This window comes from Phyllopteryx taeniolatus, chromosome 15 (assembly GCF_024500385.1).
Source record: "Phyllopteryx taeniolatus isolate TA_2022b chromosome 15, UOR_Ptae_1.2, whole genome shotgun sequence".
In the NCBI taxonomy this organism is placed as follows: domain Eukaryota; kingdom Metazoa; phylum Chordata; class Actinopteri; order Syngnathiformes; family Syngnathidae; genus Phyllopteryx; species Phyllopteryx taeniolatus.
In genome coordinates, this window is record NC_084516.1 from 8,759,255 (window position 1) to 8,779,635 (window position 20,381).

Below are 20,381 nucleotides of genomic sequence, written 5' to 3' on the forward strand. Positions count from 1 at the left end.
TCCAAGACAGGGATCATGTTAATGATTTCTCACAAAAATGAGCAACAATGGTTTAACAATGTAGGAAACTTAACCTTTATTTACCCAGGTAAGGTAATAGAGAACAGATTCTCATTTGCAATGCTGACTTGCTTGCTGACAGCAGCTTAAAAAGCAAAATAAAAGCAAAGATAAATATCTATATGCAACACTATTTCCATTAATCTAAAGTGTTCATTGATTACTTCTACAACATTTCTAGGAAATCACAATGTTCCCTTACTGGCGACTCGGTGGTCCTTGGGGGCTACCTGGTTGGTGACCCCTTTACATCCATCTCACCTTTGTGTTTTTGTCAAAGCACACTATGTAACAATTTCACTACATCTTCAATATAGTGATAGGGCATTTTTGTAATTTGTGCTAATTGCTAATAAACACTTTTTACACTTATACTTGCCATCACAAGTGCATGTAACGCACACTCACTGTTGAGCCCTGTTGGTGAAACTGAATCAAGTTTCACACTCTAGTCTCTACTTGTATATAAGGCTGCTGTAAGACACCAATGGCAGGTTATTGTTGAGGTCAGCCGCTACAACCATGAATGATGCAGCTAATGTGCACAGGGTTATGGGGCTTTGTACAAGTCTTGCCAGTCCTGTCTGATTATAGCCACAATGTTCATGGAGGTCACTTTTCTTCCATCTCGCCACAGATGAGTTTCAGAAAAGATTTAGGACTTTCATCTCTTCCATTGTTAGCTTTTTAAATAACCAGACATGATTTTGTTCACTTTTGTGAAACTTATGTTGTCTGAGCAATGAATGTGCTTGTACAGCTGATCTTCTGAAGTCCGAGAGCCATGTTGTTGTAGAATATGGAGCTCGACTGCAATTTTTGGGACAGTGTCCCTGTAAAAAAATAAATAAATGAATAAATAAAATGTATTTAAAATGGCATCGTGCATGACATAAAACAAGACTTCAGCATGTCTTGTGAGGGTTAGAATCAGTGAACATTTTCGGGCTTAATGCCACGTTTGTGTTTTTCTTTTACTTCCACTAAGCTCAACAGCAAATGAATAAAAGGTTCACGCAATGTTTAGTCGCAAAGAAACCGTGATCGTCGTCACAAGACGCTATCATGCCCTTTCCTTTGCTGCTTTGACCATATAGTAATACTAAATAGAGCTTTTTCGACTCAACAGCTCTTCATAATATATTTAAAGAGATTCACCACTTGATGCCACCGCAAAAATGCACTGGTGATGGGGAAAAATATCAAGTCTTCATCCTGGATCCTCAGTACGATAAGTTCACAATAATAATGATTTATGTGAAAAAAGTCACCTCCCAAGCATAAGTCACTGCGTTGTTCACTTGTTATACAAGTTAAAAGGGACATATTATGGAAAATTGACTTTTTAATTGCTTGTATGCAAATGGGTTGAATTGGGTCTTTTAAGGGGCATGCCCACCATCAACTGTGAAATTAAACAACCTAGTAAAAAAAATTGTATCTACTTGTTTCTTAAAACGTGACAGTGAGTGAGCCATTCTGCACTGTTGCACAACAGTGGGGCTAATTTACATAATAACCACCTCCACAGAGTTTCTTTGCCCATGACATGACCACATAGGCTATGGAAAGATCCTGACCCACTTTCAAGTGACGGCCAGAGTCCGGTATTTGTGTTTGGCGATGGATCCATGCACCACATATACAGAAAAAGCTTTAATTGCCTTTACAGGTGCAATTTTCTTCCCAAACAATCCGGGCTTTCATTCCACTATTATTATGATTATTAATTACTATTTCAATTGGATCGGCAAATTGGTGCGGTACAGTCCATCTTTTTACACATCAAGCAGCTGGAAAAAGTGAAGCCTTTTCGTATACAGCAGCACTTTGAAAGAGTATTCCATGCCTTTATTACATCTTGGCTGGATTACTGTAATGCACTTGACTGTGGAGTCAGCCAGTCCTCCATCAAATCATCCCCAGTTGGTTCACAACACTGCTGCTCATCTATTAACTGGAGCGTAAGAGGGAGCAAAAAACTTCTATTCTGGCATCACTCCACTGGCTGGCTTTGCACTTTACAGTTTCTTTTAAGATTCTTAATTGTTTTAATTATTTTTTCCCCCACAAATCACAAAATGGTCTTGCTCCCCACCTTTCCCGCCTTAGTTCAGCTGACCAGCTGCTCCTGGAGATACCGAAGTCCAAGCAGAAGCTAAAATATTTGTAGACAAACACAAACAAGCCATTGGAAACACAAATGAATGTTAGATGTGGAAGTGTAAAGCGGCAGCAGGAAAATTTTTTTACCTCACAACAGTAGCTTCCTCTACAACTAGGGATGAAATTGTTTTTGGTTCTGCATCTCCACCCAAAATTTAACACCAAGGCAAGTTTGTTGTTAATCCATTTTAAGTCAATTTAATCTTAGGTTGCTCCTATTTATGATTTATAATGTGCCAAACATACATAGAATTGCTGCATTTTATAATAATAATAATCATAATAAATAATAATCATAATAATGAAATAAAATCACTATGGATACACACAGCACAAATGTGCTGCCTTCCACTATCCTCCACATCCACACCTCATTTAGGCTTAAGTAGCTTCTCTGCCGACTTTGACTTACTCCCATTGTGTGCTACTGTATTTGGATGTGAGGATGTTTGCACCTCGGTAATCCTGGACACAGGAACCTGTAATCTTTTAATACAGAAAGCTTTGGCATGAGCGAGAAGCTTCAAATCCGTAGGGGGAAAAAAAGTCAGAAATTCACATTCAGAGCGAAAAACATCTATAGTGCTTATATATAGTATGTGCAAAGCCATGAACATTAAAATCTTGGAGGTATACATCATCTTACACCTCATTTGAGTTGGTCATATTTATAGTATAAAGATCTATATTGTATTGGTAGCATACAGTCATGTATCTTAAAGGGAGGAGAGTATTTTTGTGGGACAAATGCACTTGCGTACATTTAGAGCTTTTAATCTATGAGGCTTTGGTGTCTGACATCACCCACACAAAACCTAATTAAATCCTCTTTTACATTGTGTTTATTGATATGCAGCTGAGGGTGAATCACATTTCTCCTACAAGACATCTGCTTGTTCATTGCAAACAGATCTGAAGAAGAAAGCCAGGCTCTGTGCAAGAGAGACATTGATTAATGTGGACAAAGTGCTAAATTGATGCACTAGTGTCGCGTCTGAAACTAGAGAGGAAAGAGGAATGTGTGGGAACACTGGGCAAGCAAGGACATTTCTTTGAATGTGATATTGACAATTTTTCATCAGTTTTTTTTTTTAGTTGTTGAGGAACTGCATGCGAACTTTGGCTTGTCCTCCTGAACAACTCAATAGCTGGGAGGAAGGCTGGTGATGAAAAGGTCTCATGATTGCAGAAGTTATTAGACCCTGAGAATCTATGCAAAAGGCGAAAAGGAATTTCAGTGAGTTAGTGGACATCTGTGGGTAGTGTTTGGACGAAAAGTCAAGTGATCCCTAAATTTATACTTTCCACAGTGAGGGAGTCAAAGGCTAATTTAAGGTGGTATACAGTGGTACCTTAAATTAATTTAGTTTAGTTCAGTTCAGTTCATTCTTCGACCAAGCTTTTAACTCAATCACTAGTCAAATCAGTCAAATTAGTTTTCAGGATTGTAATGAATTGAAATGTCATTAATCCATTCCTCCACCATATTCATTAATTAATATACATATATATATATATATATATATATACATACTGTACATTACACAGTCCATAGTGTAACCTGTTAAAAAGAAAGAAAAGAACGCGGAATACAAAGAAAGAAGGTTGACAGAGACAATTTGGTAGATTTTATGTCTAGGCAAAATTTAAATATTATTTTCTGTCCAGTGGGTCAGTCATCCTTAAGTCACGACATGAGCACCCCCCCACCCGCCATGGATCCCTTGCATATAATGACCTCTGTATTCAAGGAAGCTAAATTGGACCACACACACATCCTTACCTTTGTTTGTGACACTGACATCACACCCTTTAATGAATAGCAGTCACGCACACATACGCACACACACAAGTTCCGTGGCTATGGTGTCACCACAGCAACGACCCTGCGAAACATCACCTCATGTATGTGACTTCCTCGGACCCACAATCCATCCCTGTTTAAGCCTATGCACAGCTGCTGGCTCCCTTCATGTTCTTTCTCACTGACAGGAAACGACCCAGTCAGAGAAATTTAACCTTGTGACCTTGATGACTCCCAGAGGGTCACGGAGCCACCCAGTCTATTATAGTGTTGATATTGTTCCTAGCTATCCCGGACACTGAGAAAGGTTACCAAGCTACACAAGAATAGAACAGAATAGGAAAAGTAGTGTGTAGTCAAATTTTCCTTCTTTTTTATCAAGGGGAGAATGCACATACCAGTAATTGTGTCTAATTTGAGCATGTTGCCTCTCTTCTGATCAAAGTCAACGCAAAGGCCCAGTTGTATAATCTATCTAAAAGATTAACCCGAGCAATTATTCTGTGGTGTGGGGTGTGTTGAGACTGATTTTTACTCCTAGATCTTCATAAATGTTAAACCTGTTTAGTATTTATGATCACAAATCCTTCCACAAACTCCATGATTGTGACATGAAAAAAAACAAAAAAAAACCGAAACAATACAAATGATAATAGAGTTTGCAACCTCAATGTAGTTACCAAATAAGATACCAGTTAACCCAGCTTCTTCTATTTTTTCATCTACTACTAATCTTTCTTTGTTTGGATGCCCTGTGGCACCATGCTGCCTCTCAACAGTGAGTCTTGATACAACGCCAGACATCTGGTTTGGGGGAGGAGACAGATTGGTTTGACTAGCACCTACAGAAAACCTAACCTCAATCATCCAAAATGTTTGGAGTAGGGACTGACATAATGTAATAATCCATGAGTCAATTAAATGATCGCTTAATCATGTTTTGAAGTAATTAAGGGAAAATGAAGTGCACTACAGGGCGGAAACCAGCAGAGGCACCGTTTATTCAGTCTCAAATAGTTTTGCGTTCTGAAGAAGTGTTCCATTTTTGTCTTGTTACACATCATTACCTTGTTTTAATAATTATAAAAAAACAACAACTCTTAAATCCAATAATTGATTATTAATTTTCACCATCGTCAATCAAGGAAATGTAGTAAAATGCTCATCCCTACTTTGGAGTGGATATTGAATGAACAAGTTAATGGATTACTCTACTTAGGGAAGAAGTCATTAATTAAAAAGGAGTATTGACATTGCTGAGCTGAGTGAGTGTTAATACATTTTCCTCTACAGAGCAGCCCTCTCATGATCTAGTTTCTATGTTTTCATCACTGCTTGGCTAAACTTTAATTGGTATAGGAGAAAGTATAGAAGAAGTAATAGATTTAAAAAGTAAAATATGACATGATTAATTGGCCTAGAATCATATTTATCATATTCGGTCAAATTACAGTTTAAGGAGATTCACTTTTGAAGATGTGTTGAACCTGTTATGTGACATTTTACAATTTGACCAGGCTATTGCTGGTTTAAGAAACAGAAATTTAAGAATACTGAAGACTTCAAGACATTTTCCAATGCTATATTAATACTTGTTGATATTTATTGAGGAAAACGATCTATAGCAGTTATCTCTTATCTCCAGTCAACAAAATGCACTATTGACTTAAAGTATTTTTCTTCTCAGAAGCCCTACTTACAGATTTGTCAAATTCTTTTCAAATAAAATACATGAACATTTATTGTGTATGTTGCAATACCTATGAACCGTGGATTTAAGATTAAGTTCCATTTTTAAGGATAATTAGGCCTAAATTTAGTAAAATTTAAATGTCAAAATTTTGAGGAGGTAATATTTATTATATAATTTTCATTGCAAGACATGTCGGAATTCCTGTATCACTTTAAACATTTAATGACATTTTTTCACGAAATTTACCCATCTACAAACGTGCATACACACAACTAATAATGCATACATATCAAATCTAGAAAGACGGGCAGAACTGTGACTCTCCACACATGTTGAGGTGACGGCTACATTCATCAATTGCTCTCTAGAAGATTTTTTCATGAGGAGTGCTTGTGTCCAAATCTCATCACATTTTAATTTAGGCCAAGTCTTTATTGGTCATTAGGATCAATGAGAATTAATTGGACCATATGCAGTGAACTGGAACAGAAGAGGATGGAAGCATCCATTAGTTTAGATTTCAGCCCAGTGCATGTTGTGTTCCGAATTAACCCCCATCTTTGCTAGAAGGCTTAGTCGTTTCACTCCAGGAAGTATTGGGCTGTGCTGGAGGAACAGGGTGCATATAATGAGACACCAGTCTGATTTGGTGAAAAGTAGACTTTACACCGATTTTATTGGCCTGATCAGTATCGGCCGATAATTAGCATTTTATGCTGATCGGCTGATCGGCTTTAATGTCAGAATTCGCCGATCCGATCAATGACATTACTGATCGGCTCCGCAAAAGACATTGCATCCGTGTCGCTATTGTGCACAGTATATTTGAATCCAAAAGCGAGTCTATTTTAAGCCTTGTCGGATGTCTTTTGACCTAGTACTGTAAATATCTGATGGCCAATAAAGTTATTTAAAAAAAAAAAAAACTTTCGGCGGTGTGGTACAGACAAGTCTGAGACAGACAACATGTAATGCCCGGAGCAGACTACGATTGCACTATGTCAGACTACTGCAATGAAATCTTGTATTCCGATACCACCAAATCCCGTTTTTTTTATTTTGTCAACTCAAATGCGATCTGATACACTCGTTACCGTGGCGGCGACAACAAGAGTGGATCGCGCCGACTGTATTATAAGGCCAAAATGGGGGGGAAACGTGTGTTGGTGGTCACCGGTGCTCAGGATAGGAGAAGAAATTTGTTTTAAGGCTTGCTTGTGGTATGTTCACATACTTTTAATACGTTACGGCTCGCAAGCAGGCAATAAACACGTTATATAGCCTACCAAGCTGGTGCTAGCGCTAACGGTTGTACGTAAACATGCCGCCGTTCTGTCGAATCATGCTGGAAAGTTTCAGTGTGGGTGAAGTAATTTAATTACAATAAAGTAATTTAATTACAGTAAGTTAGCACCCATTAGTTCTGTCACGTTGTAATGTTGGTTTGACCTGACTGATTAGAATACACGATCTGACTAGAGCAGTGATTTCCAACCTTTATGGAGCCAAGGAACATATTTTACAATTGAAAAATCTCACGGCAACAAACAAAAATGTAACAAAAAGTGGAAACATTAATTACTGTATGTACTTCCTGCCTTCAAATAGAAGACCATTCATTGGTTCTGTCTGTCACTATGCCTCATTGGCATAAATAGATGATCAAAGATACATTATTTATTGTAAATATAATTTTTTTTTGAGCAATTAAGTACACAAGTATATACAGTAAATGAACAGGTCATTTAAATAGACCCATTCCTCCATCTTGTAATCGGATCGGTTATCGGTGTTTTAAACTCACTGATCGCCGATCAGCCCCAAAAATCCTGATCGTGTAAAGCCTAGTGAAAAGGATGCAGAAGATTCTGATGCTTTAAATGTGCTCACTCCGACACACACATGGCATTCATGTGGAGGTTGTGAAAGGCATTTCCTTGACATTTAATAGGAAAAAAAATAACCAATTTATCACATTTGTATGCGCGCGTGTGTGAGAGACTAAGGATTAAAATGAAACCATTACATTATGTTCTTTATCAACAGCTGTTTGTACAACAGTAATGGAGGGTAGTTTATTTCAAGGGCCTCCAATTAAATTTGTAGTTGGGACATTTTGCCATCTGTTGTTGGTCGTTCCATTGCTTTATTTATTTTCGAAAACCTTGCCTTTAATTTTCATTCAGTTTTATATACCTGCTAAAGGGGACAAACACGTGTTTGTGGTGACATTTTCTAAATGGAATGTGGTCATGTATATGAAGCTCAGCGAATGCTCGCCCTCTCGGAATCAAAAGCTTTCCCGCATTCTCTTTTTGCCATTTGCAACTTCTGCTGTAACAACCTGAAACGATGGCCTGGGCATCTGCACACTGTCAGACTTCAAAATATGTTCTCTCCAATCATGATGGCATTGTTCAAATTGTGGCCCTTTTCTTCCCATATACTATAGACTTTTCTTAGCCACCCAAGGCAGCTTCAAATATAGATACAGGGGGCGGAACATGACGTAGTCCATGACTGACCTACACTAACATTGTAGTATCAAAATTTCTTGACACACACACACACACACAAACACACATTCATAACCTCAAAATGTCGTAAATTGGAATTGTAAATTAAGGACTCCCTGTACAGTGAAAAATCTTTTGAAGTGGAATGCCCCAATAAAATAAGCCTGTAAGTCTCTAAACTGCGACTCACCATTATGCATAACATCAAGATGTCAACCAAACCTGTGACACCTCTGAGTAGATTAAAGGAGCGCAGAGTCAAAAGGTGCCAGCGCGACTGCTCATTTTGCTTTGTGTTTGATGCTGTAAACCCAAACAATTCCAAATGACTGACAAAATGGTCTTTCTTTAGTAAACTGGCTCTTCTCTCACCGCTGCCAGGTCCTCAGTGTAAAAGTGGACGTCAGCAAGCAATGGAAGATGCTAAGGGGAATAAATAATCTTTTTGTAACTCGGTACAAAAGAAAAAACAGTTTTATTGATTCATCGCCAAGCCCTAATACAGTAATTAATCTATTTTAACAAGTGTGACAGGAACATCTGCTAAGTACCTTTTTAAATTTCTTTTAAATTATTATTATTATTATTTTTACAACTAGCAGTGTTCCATGAATTTTTACATTTCTGTTATAGTCAAGACAATATGTTACTTAAATTTGCCTTCAATAAAGGTTACAATGGAATACAATGGAATATTATTCTTACAATGGAATATTATTCTTCCCCTGACTTCCAATGGGGATTAACTCCACTTTTTCACTATTTTTTGAAGGACAGACAACTTAATGGAAATAAGGTTGGCAGCTATAACCATGTAAACATTGCCTCAATTGATTCGCCTGCATGCGGCCACCAAGTTTTGTTGGAACTGTACAACATTTTGTATTGAAAAGAACAAAGAACTGAAGGCTTTTCTTGATTGATCCTGTTTTTTTTATAAAGCATCTGTGCACTAAGTGTCTGCTCTAACGATTTATCTATATTTTTTGTTTGTTGTTTGTTTTTTCGTTTTGTTTGTAATTATGTTATGTAGTGGAGCTTTTGCTTCCATCTATCCAGCCATCCATCCAATGATATTTTATAGTGCTTGTCCTTATTAGGGTCGCGGGGAGCTGGAGGCTATCCCAATTGACTTCGGGTGAACGGCAGATTACACCCTGGACTGATCAGCATGTAGTCAATCACAGGGCACATATACTGTAGAGACAACCACTCATTCACAGTCAATGAGTAAAAACTTAACATCATAATGTGAGTGTCATGTCCATCCAGCAATTACCATTTCAATCATCTCCTTCCGCTTCCTCATACCAGACAAAGTATTCCTGAACAAGAGACTAAATCATCCGAGACATGTTGAACCCACTGAGGTTACTTAGGTCTTTTCTATTTTCTATTTCTTTTTTCACTGCATAACCTTCGCAACAGCTGAAGGAAAGGGCCAAGCTCCTCAATCAACATTTTGAAACATTGTTTCAAGGCCGGGCGGCACGGTGGACGACTGCTTAGAGCGTCAGCCTCACAGTTCTGAGGAGCGGGGTTCAATCCCCGGCCCCGCCTGTGTGGAGTTTGCATGTTCTCCCCGTGCCTGCGTGGGTTTTCTCCGGGCACTACGGTTTCCTCCCACATCCCAAAAACATGCATTAATTGCCTGTGTGGAGTTTGCATGTTCTCCCTGTGCCTGCGTGGGTTTTCTCCCACATCCCAAAATCATGCATGGTAGGTTAATTGAAGACCCTAAATTGCCCGTAGGTGTGAATGTGAGTGCAAATAGTTGTTTGTTTGTATGTGCCCTGCGATTGGCTGGCAACCAGTTCAGGGTGTACCCCGCCACCTGCCCGATGATAGCTGGGATAGGCTCCAGCACGCCCGCGACCCTAGTGAGGAGAAGCGGCTCAGAAAATGGATGGATGGATGTTTCAAGGCCCTTGCAAAGATTCTAACCTGTATGCATTGTAAGCATGTGACAATTGTGTGTCCTCGTGTGTGGCTCAAAAAGGCCACACATTTTGATGCTTTACCGTTGTGGTCCTCATCGTGAACCACACTCTGGTGTGAGCTCAGGAATAACGACAGCTGTTTACGTACCCTTTGACGATGTATGTACAAAAATACATACGTGAGCACACGTGCACAAGGGCTTATGTCTATATGTGTTCTGATTTATTTTTAGAACTTAGTCTTGCAAGCTAAAGCTCAAGGGTTCTTGTTTAGAATTATGGGCATGTCAACAGAAAGTCTAGCAAATTTAAACACAGTTGAGCGAAGACAGAGTGACTGACATGGTAACTTTGCTAACCTGCGTGCTAACGTGACTAACCTGGGTTCATCTATCCATCCATTTTCTGAGCCGCTTCTCCTCACTAGGGTCGCGGGTGTGCTGGAGCCTATCCCAGCTATCATCGGGCAGGAGGCGGGGTACACCCTGAACTGGTTGCCAGCCAATCGCAGGGCACACACAAACAAACAACCATTCGCACTCACATTCACACCTATGGGCAATTTAGAGTCACCAATTAATGCATGTTTTTGGGATGTGGGAGGAAACCGGAGTGCCCGGAGAAAACCCAGGCAGGCACGGGGAGAACATGCAAACTCCACACAGGCGGGGCCGGGGATTGAACCCGGGTCCTCAGAACTGTGAGGCTGACGCTCTAACCAGTCGTATATAGCAGATGTTATTCTTCTTCAGACCACAAAGTAATTAATACTTGAACATGTGGGTGAGGAAAAAAAAATGAATGACTGATGAGTGATAAGTGACTCTTGTAAATAACTGTTACATAGACTGCCTGGTGGCCTAGTGGCCACTTCTAGAGGGACAGAGTGGGAACCAAACACCTATCATTAGGTTCGTGGAAGGCATATTCTCACAGGTATGTACAGTATAAAATGTTCGGTTGTGTTTTCTTTGAGTACTTTAACAAAACATAACTGACTATCCTACTAGACTACAGTGCACTGTCCGTTTCATTGTCAAAAGAGCACGCCTGTGCCATTAATACGAGCAACAGAGAAGTCAATTAATTAGCCAGTCTCTGAGTGATCACGTTAACGAAATCTGAATTTCCTGTTGGAATATAAATTATGACCAGTGTTAGGCCTCCCTTCAGAGCACTTTACCTCATGTAATGTCTTCTTTGCGACTGACACGCCACACATTCACACTACAGCGGTAGAAAAGAAAGCTAAAATCATCAAGTTATTTTTTTGTTTTCTTTACTGCTGTGCTTTGGTCAAATGACATGGATGGATTTGTTGGTGGTAGCATCTGAGAAAGCTACAGGTTTTGCCACTCAGAGATAATGTACGTGTGACGTCATGGTATTCTACCTAATCTGTTGGGGTGTCTCCACTCATTTACGTTGACAACTGTATACTTTATGTGCTTATCAGAGAAACACACCAAACTGACTGAAGCAAGCATGCAGGCTTTGCGGCCATTGACACCTTATTCTCTGCCACCCACTCAGTCTCCGATGAGCAACCTCCTATCCCTTCATTTCACACTTCCAAGAAATGGGATTCAGAACTATTCTGACACACACGCCACCAGTGCAGTCACCCTCATCACTCTTCTCTTTTTTCTTATCCAAGCAACTGTGACTTGTGAATGACCATCTGAGATCATGTTGCAGGACTCAAACTTACATGTGAACTAATATCAAACAGGCGTGACAAAAAGAAATGTTGCACTCAAACAAACCACTTTTAATATAAGTCTGCCATATTCTGCAAGCAATTTAGAGCAGCACAGCTATTCCTTTTGGGTTTTCTTGATCATGTTATTAAAACAGTCTATTGGCAGCTCAGATGGCAAAGCTATAGATTATTTTGGGCGTCCGCATTGAAGCCAGCACATACACCACAAACCACTGTAATTATACGATCTGGTCAACCGTTTGAAAAGTAGCAGCAAAGCCAAACTTTGAACTGGTCAAAGAGAAGAGGGGCGGTGCTATAGTGGTTAAAATAGAACGGTCCACATGGCGTTGATTTGAGGTTTCCTATACAGGCCGCTCTATAGTGGGTAAACTCAATAAAGCTGGCATGGAAAAGCTCAGTTTGGAAAGAGAAGCCACATTCGCAATATTAAAATGTAACAGAGTTGTGAAATCAAACAAAAATAGTCAAGGCCAAACCACGCTGTGACTAAAAAGAGACTTTTATTCTGAGTTTTACTTGGATTTAAGGTTGATTTGGGAGCAGAACTATTCCATAAGAAGGCGTAATCACAGCGCTGGTAAAACAACCCAGAAAGATGATATTAAATATTATATGCATACTGTATGCCAGTGATTCTTAACTGCGTGAGGAAAACAATTATTTCTATTGAATTATTGTGTTAAATGGGATGGAGAAAATGAATGTTCGGAACTCCTGTTTCCCTGCCAGTGTTGTACTGATCAGAATAATTCTGCTCTGAGAAGTTGCCATGTGGGTGGTCTGTATGGCTGTACCTCAACTCCCCTTAGCTGATGTCATGTTCTTCCTTACACCACAAACTAGTTGAATAACCAAAGTATTTTATTCAGTTGAAAAGATCAGATGCCAAATGCTGCAGCTGCTGACCTCCACTGATCAGCCAGATAAACACCAGCTCTTTGTCAAATTATCCTTTCAAGATATGGTAGATTCTGCCAATCTCATAAAAAAAACCACACAAGCCCCTGCAGTACTTTCACACTTAAAGCTACTGTCGGGCTGACACTCTGTCTCAACTGTTTGGTTTCCTCTGCACTCTTCACTAGAAAATGTGAATTTTATGCACGTTACACGCTGAACTGTCAGTCATTACTGTCAATCAGTAAGCAATGAGAAGCTGTGAATGAGACCTTTTCAACAAGTTTCGTCATTAACCAGGGTTCGCCACCTCGCCAATGGCTAAGTGAAACAGGATGTGGCAAAGCAAATGTTGCCCATGTTTTCCACGCTGGCATAACCAAATCGCCTGCGTCAAAAGCCCTTCCAGATAAAAGTTCAAGTGAGCACGCTCATTCTGACGTGTGTGAACGGTGTTAATGGTTTAGTTTCCCCCCCACTTCATAATATGCTTCACTGTGCCATCCAGACACTTCTGGCTAAGCAGTCAGGCTCACGGGCTTTCCCAGCTGCGGGGAGCGGCGCATCGGGGAAGACAAGAAAGATGCCGCTTGGAGCCGAATTGCATATTGCATATTTATTACAGTGACGTACTGTACGTTGAAAGTGTCAATTCCATTACAACAAGCTGGCAATGTTTTGATTTGAGTTCGTTGTCACATTTCTGTGGGGCCAATTATGTATTACTCGTGCACTCACTGTAGTTGTCTCGCCGTGCTGCACTATTTGCATATACTGGCCACTCATGCCAGAATAGCATCTGCTCCATTTGCACACTGATTGAGGAGTATCTGTAACAAATTCCTTGTGTGTTTTGAACATACTTGGCAAATAAAGATGATTCTGATTCTGATTCTGATTCACATTAGTTCTCGCAGCTCGCTCGCTGCCTTCTTCATCAATGCACGAGCCCTAATGGCACTTTGGTTCTCATGCCGAGCGGCCGCGGTACTGGCTCGAAGCAGGGCGGTATCTAGTAATTTGGGGGTCTCGCGCTTGTGAGAAACGGAAAGCAGCTGCATGGGCTTTTTTTGTGCCTCGTACACCCGCGTAAGTTACACGAGTGGACTGGGCCGGTTGGATTCAACCAGACGAGAAGAGGAGGAGGAGGAGGAGGAGGAAGGTGCAAGGGGGAAGGAGGCGGGGTTTAGGGGGTTGGGGTGTTTTAAGTAATTTAGGATTGCTGTGGGCAAAAACACATCAGCAGCATACAGGTACATCTCAATAAATGACAAGTGTCAAAAGCCTAATTTAGTTTTGCAGTTTAATTTAAAAAGGTGAAACTTACAGCAATATTTTATGATTTTTTTTTTTTAAATATAGATATTTTCCCTATGAAAGGTATGCGTGTGTATTTAATCATTCTAAATGTATGAGCACTGAATGGACTTTTCTACCATAATCTAATTGATTGAGATGTACCTGTAACTAAAAGAAAAAAAAAGAAAAAGGGACTTCTGGAAAATCGACTTTTTATTTCTTGTACAGTGGTACCTTGATTTACGAGTTTGGCTTCCGTGACCAAGCACTTAAAACACTCGTGTTCGCATTGAAATGAATAAAAATGCCATTAATCTGCTCCAGCCCCCATGAAACACCACCAACAAAAAGTCTGCAATGTTTTATAATACGAAAAATAGCACTTTACAAAATTGTACTTTATAAAACAATAGCTACAGCGTGTGCTCCCACAGAATTTATGAAGCTCATTTTTTCATCTGCAGCTGATAAACTCAATACACCACAGAACTTGGGCTTCGGCACAAAAAGAACCGCCAAAAACAATCATCTTGAGATTGATAAAATGAATATAAAACAGTTAAGATCATATTTGAGCTTTTATGTTGAAATTTCCCACTCTCTCCCAAACCCAAGGATTACAAACGCTTCTGAGCAATCCACTAGATAAGAGCAAAGCATGCATGGCTCAGAGCTGTGCTTAAAGTTTGTGGTTCAGTTAATTAGTTTCAAAGAGAGCAACACAGCAGCACACAAGCTCCACTAAGAGCGAAGTGATGCAGCATAATGGCGGGAGGTCGTGGGAGTGTGTGTGTGTGTGTGTGTAGGGGGGAATGGGGGGTTGACACGCTTCTGTGGGCAGATAGTTTTGTCCCAAATGGAGGGCGGGTAGTTTTGTCCCAAATGGACAACAGTTTTGAGCACAACTGGGCCGAGATAAAGGAACCCCACTTAAATTCTGAAAATTGGATCCACCTGCTCCCAACAGCTGAGGCTAGCTTGATCAGTGGGGAGGATTCTTATTTTCAAGTCAATCAATCAAGAATCACTGGTGGGAGGGATGGTGTCTGTGGCCCATCTGGATCTACAAATCCCCCTATTGAAATTGACACATTGCCTTTGTTTAAACAATCAGACGTCCACCCTTTCCAAGTGATCCAATCCATCCATCCATCCATCCAGCCATCCAATTTATTAATTCTAGTTGTCGTTCACCATCATAAAATTATTGAACAGGATATGATTAAGTGATTAAGTAATATTTCAGCATTTAGGAAATGTTCAAAAAGTTATGCAGATAACTTGTTAACCAAACTTTTGTCAACCATAAAAACAATAAAAGATCTCATGTCATTACTGACATGACATTGACAAATTTTGTTTGGCTTTTGGATCATATTTTCCTGGAAATTTTAGGTCCCATTAAGTTGGCCCTGTGAAACCATTGAAACACTGAGGATCCACTGAACAATTTTGCAATACAATTGTGCAGTATACAATATATGTATGCCATGCTAGATGACTTCAATGAGACTAAAACATGACATTCAATCATGCTGGGATGGTGCGGTGACTTGTAATAAGGAATAGCATCTCAACTATAGCCAAAATGAAACAAGATCACCTTCTTTAGTTGTCTACGAGATATAATGAGGGTCAGCCAGCCAAGACACCTTTTATATATTCTCACATAATCCACCCATCCATCCATTTTCTGAGCCGCTTATCCTCACAAGGGTCGCGGGAGTGCTGGAGCCTATCCCAGCTATCATCGGGCAGGAGGCGGGTACACCCTGAACTGGTTGCCAGCCAATCGCAGGGCACACATAAACAAACAACCATTCACACTCAGATTCACACCTACGGGCAATGTAAGAGTCTTCAATTAACCTAGCATGCATGTTTTTGGGATGTGGGAGAAAACCCACGCAGGCACAGGGAGAACATGCAAACTCCACACAGGCGGGGCCGGGGTTTGAACCCCAGTCCTCAGAACCATGAGGCAGACGCTCTAACCAGTCCACCACCGTGCCGCCCTCACATAATCCATTTAAGAAAATAACACTTATACTGTCTAATACTCGGGCATGGGTAGCAAAAAGCAGCACCTGATGTGAAATAAAATTATCCATTAATACAAAAATTATTTCACCGGTGATATGGAAAATCTGCTTTTTTGACTGAGAATGTGAATTCATCTCTCTGGGGCTCATCATTTTGGTTTGCTGGGTCACAAAAACACAACACAGCATGATTGATTCAGTTATCAAGTAAAAACTAGCTCATGAGGAGAGTTGAACATCTAATAGACCCAGATGGCTCTTTCAGAAGCTGATGGGCCACACCAGAAAAAAAACAGCATGACTCATAGAATACGTTTCTAGTCTACAGCATTGCAATTAAAGCTGATTTAAAGACAAATCATATTTAAATGCACAAACAAATCTTGTGGGAACATGTAGATGTCAGTCAACAAAACGATGAGACTAACATTAGTCAACAAAGTCGCATATTTGGATCTAAAGAGGGATCTCGATGTAATGTGTTGTGAGATAAGACTGATTTTTCCTCCCCGAACTGCTGGGAAAACAGTCGCGGCCTACAGTCGTAAATATTGAACCAACTCAATATTTCAAAAATGAAATCCTCACGAGTGTGGTCCAATTTCGGCCTCAAGTCCCAAGTCATTCAACACAATGAAAATGGCAAGGAGAAACCTTTGTAACAACAATGTAATTCACAGATAAACTAAAAGCTTGCCTAGCTCGTTCAAATTTCTTCTTCTACGTCTACTTTCGTAGTCTTTCATATACTTACGTAAACGTTTATATTTTCCAGCAGCTTATAGCACTTTGCTGCCTCACAGGTCAGTCTTGGTATTACCTCTGACATGTAGGATACTCATTTTGTTGTAGGAGATTTCATTATGTGTGTTATGCTGGGTTACTCATCTCGAGTACACCACACACTCGGAAAGCAGTGCCAACGCACATACCAGTTTTACCCCCGTGTGTGATCTCTCATATTTTAAAAATTGGCTAAGGTTTGCAAAACCCGCAGCATAGTTGCCGAGTAGTTGGTACATCCACCTTACAGTTGTGGGTTCAAATCCGGCTCCAGCCTTCCTGTGTGGAGTTTGCATGTTCTCCCCGTGCCTGCATAGGTTTTCTCCAGGTACTCCGGTTTTCTGCCTCATTCCAAAAACATTTATAGTAGGTTAATTGAAGACTTTAAATTGTCTGTAAGTGTGAATGTGAGTGTGAATGGTTGTTTGTCCATATGTGACCTGCGATTGGCTGGCAACCCATTCAAGGAGTACCCCGCATCTTGTCCAAAGTCAGCTGGGATAGGCTCCAGCCCACCCGCATCCCTAGTGAGGAGAAGTGGTACAGAGAATGGATGGATGGATGGATGGATGGATCGATGTTCCAAATCGTTTTAGTGTGACCAACAACCACACCAAGAACGCAGGATAGCCACGTTCTGTTGTTAGCGTGTGACATGAGTCATATGTTCAATGCAGTGTTTTTTTTCGTTTTGTTCCCCGCAGTAATACTTTGAAGTGGAGAACCAAATGACTCAAACTCAGGAAAGTAGAGTTGAGATGAAGTCTGGTGCCATGGGGAGTCTGCTTTATACGTAGTTGTGACTCCCCTCGAACAATGTTTAAAAAGGAACGACACATCTCTTAACGAACACATCCACATGAATTCAGTGCAGGTGGTCAAGCTATATTTACTCATAGCAAAAGTCATGGTCCAGTGAACCCAATGCCCTGGTATGTCATTATTTGGCCTCTGCCAAGTTTGCAACAGATCTTTGAACTATCAGGGCAGAGGTTCCCATTCCCAGGGAATGGGAAACAATGCAAAAGATCCAAGCCAATGTCCATCATCAAATTTGGTTTGAGGCAGAACAAAAGATGGGACACCGGAGAGACACTAAAAACCCAGATGCTTAAGAGCGTCGGGGGGAATGTTCTAGTGTCTTGAGGCATAAATTTGTTATGGGAGACAAAAGCATCTGCTTCAAAAGCCATTACTATAAAAAGTATGATGTCAGCAGCAGTTCAGTCTGTCATATTTTGTCCCCTCATTAAACTTATCACCTGACGCTAATTAGAAATGCCAATTAGCTCCGATATTGTATATGAATGCTGTTGCTGAAGAAAGACGTGAATGGATGATATAACTCCTGTGAATACATAACAGCTTAGAATAGTAATCCGCATATAGCATACAAACATGCCCTCTTTAAAGATGACATCAGTGCGATCTGGTTTGTAAATATAGTGATATAAAATGAAGGCAAAGTAAGATTTTGGGTGACTTTGTCCACGTCCACGCACTTCAGAAGTGGGCCATTGTTAGTCATGTAGAGTATAGGATAAAAACAGAGCGATCGGATAGATTTTTAGCGTTTCAGACTTTTTTTCCAGTAGGGACTGATGTTGTGATTAGATTTTCCAAACTCTGAGCCTTTATCCCTCACTGCCTCTGTGTAAAAGTGGAGGGCATGTTGAAATCATGTTTTGAAAGGAAAGCGTGCTGCTTTGTGAGGGATTTCGATCTTGATTTGTTTGCGACAACAGTTTGGAAAATGTATTATTGACAAACAGTACTTAAGAGGAAGAACCCAAACGTACATTGAGAGCAGTCAGGTTGTGGTTGTGAGTCATTCCATACAGAGTAAGCGCCTAAAAATAACGAGCTTTGACTTTCTGATCCAGTGGGAATTGAAATATCAGAACATTATTGTTTATTGAATTTTAATGATTGAACACCTCCAGGGAACACACCCACCCAGACATGTGTAAACCGTATTCACTCCAGTTTCAACATCATTCAAAAATAAGATTATCAAAAGATGCACAAAACAAAAGTCATATCACTGAGCTCCCTGTTAAAATGTTCATCAGTTTGAACTATTCGTGTGGCGCCACGAAAAAAAAAAGAAAAAAGTCTGGTGACCCCATTTCCCAAAGCATGACTGAGAGAAAATGACATATCCTATAAAGTCGCATTGTCTCGCGCTGTCAGAGCTGGAAATGTTTCGTGACAGCCAAGGCGACGACATCTTGTGTGTATTTATTGCGATGGATCACGGCTCTCCATCACTGCTTTAGAGTGCAGTTTAATTCCTCCCCTCATCACTTCCCGGTTGCTTACCATTCAGAGCGTTTTGCCTCACAACATTCAACCCCCACAAAAAAAAAGAGCAGCATTAATCCACTTGGACGTCAAAAAGAAGGGGCAAACTTCTTAGGAAAGGGAGGCGACTTACCACCCCCGTGTCCTCCCGCTCGGTCTGTGGGGGAGCCGCTAGGCTCAGAGGCAGTAGCCACAGAACGGGCACCAGCAGCAGCATCTCCGCACATATGCTCCTCGTCCACTCGGAAACAACCGGAGCCACGTCGAAAAACGAGCCGGGAAACAACGTCCACGGCACGGGGAAGGTTGTCTGTCACGAGCGTATGAAAAGGGAATTAAAAAAAAAGAATAACTCTTACGCTACCTCACCGTGGAGCGCAGACACATGAAACACATGAAAACAGGTGGCTGAGGGGAAAAAAAAGTTTGCTTTCCGTGCGAATACGAGCTAAGTGGCCATCATGAGAGTTGTGCCCTGCCGCTCCAAGCGGAAAGTGCTGTGAGCTCTCGCGCTTGGGGGAAACGGAAAGCAGCTGCGTGGGCTTTTTTTTGTGCCTCGTACACCCGCGTAAATTACACGAGTGGACTGGGCCAGTTGGATTCAACCAGCCGAGAAGAGGAGGAGGAGGAGGAGGAGGAGGGAAGAGGGAAGGGGGATGGGGGAAGGTGGAAGGTGGAAGGGGGCGGGGTTTAGGGGGCTGGGGGTGTTTTAAATCATTTGAGATTTCTGTGGGCAAAAACACATCAGCAGCATACAGGTACATCTCAATAAATGACAAGTGTCAAAAGCCTTATTTAGCTTTGCAGTTTAATTTAAAAAGGTGAAACTTACAGCAATATTTTAGGATTTTTTTTAAAATAAATATATATTTTCCCTATGAAAAGTAAAAGTAAAACCAAAAAAAAAAAAAAAAAAAAAAAAAAGGACTTCTGGATACCTTGACTTACGAGTTTGGCTTCCGTGACCAAGCACTTAAAACACTTGTGTTCGCATTGAAATGAATGAAAATGCCATTAATCTGCTCCAGCCCCATGAAACACCACCACCAAAAAGTTTGCAATGTTTTATAATACGAAAAATAGCACTTTACACTATTGTACTTTATAAAAGAAAAACATACAAAAGGCTACCTACTAACATTACTAAATAA

General features: G+C 40.5%; 1 protein-coding gene across 1 annotated transcript in view; it reads right to left on the reverse strand.

Annotated features, from left to right (window-relative positions):
- Positions 1 to 19,835, reverse strand: part of LOC133465163 (matrix metalloproteinase-17-like) — a 55,702-nt gene extending 35,867 nt beyond the window's left edge. The window contains exon 1 of the mRNA XM_061747655.1: positions 19,364 to 19,835. Within this exon, the coding sequence (XP_061603639.1) occupies positions 19,364 to 19,447 (84 nt within the window). The 5' untranslated portion in view covers positions 19,448 to 19,835. The remainder of the gene's footprint in view (positions 1 to 19,363) is intronic.
- Between the last annotated feature and the right edge of the window lie 546 nt (positions 19,836 to 20,381).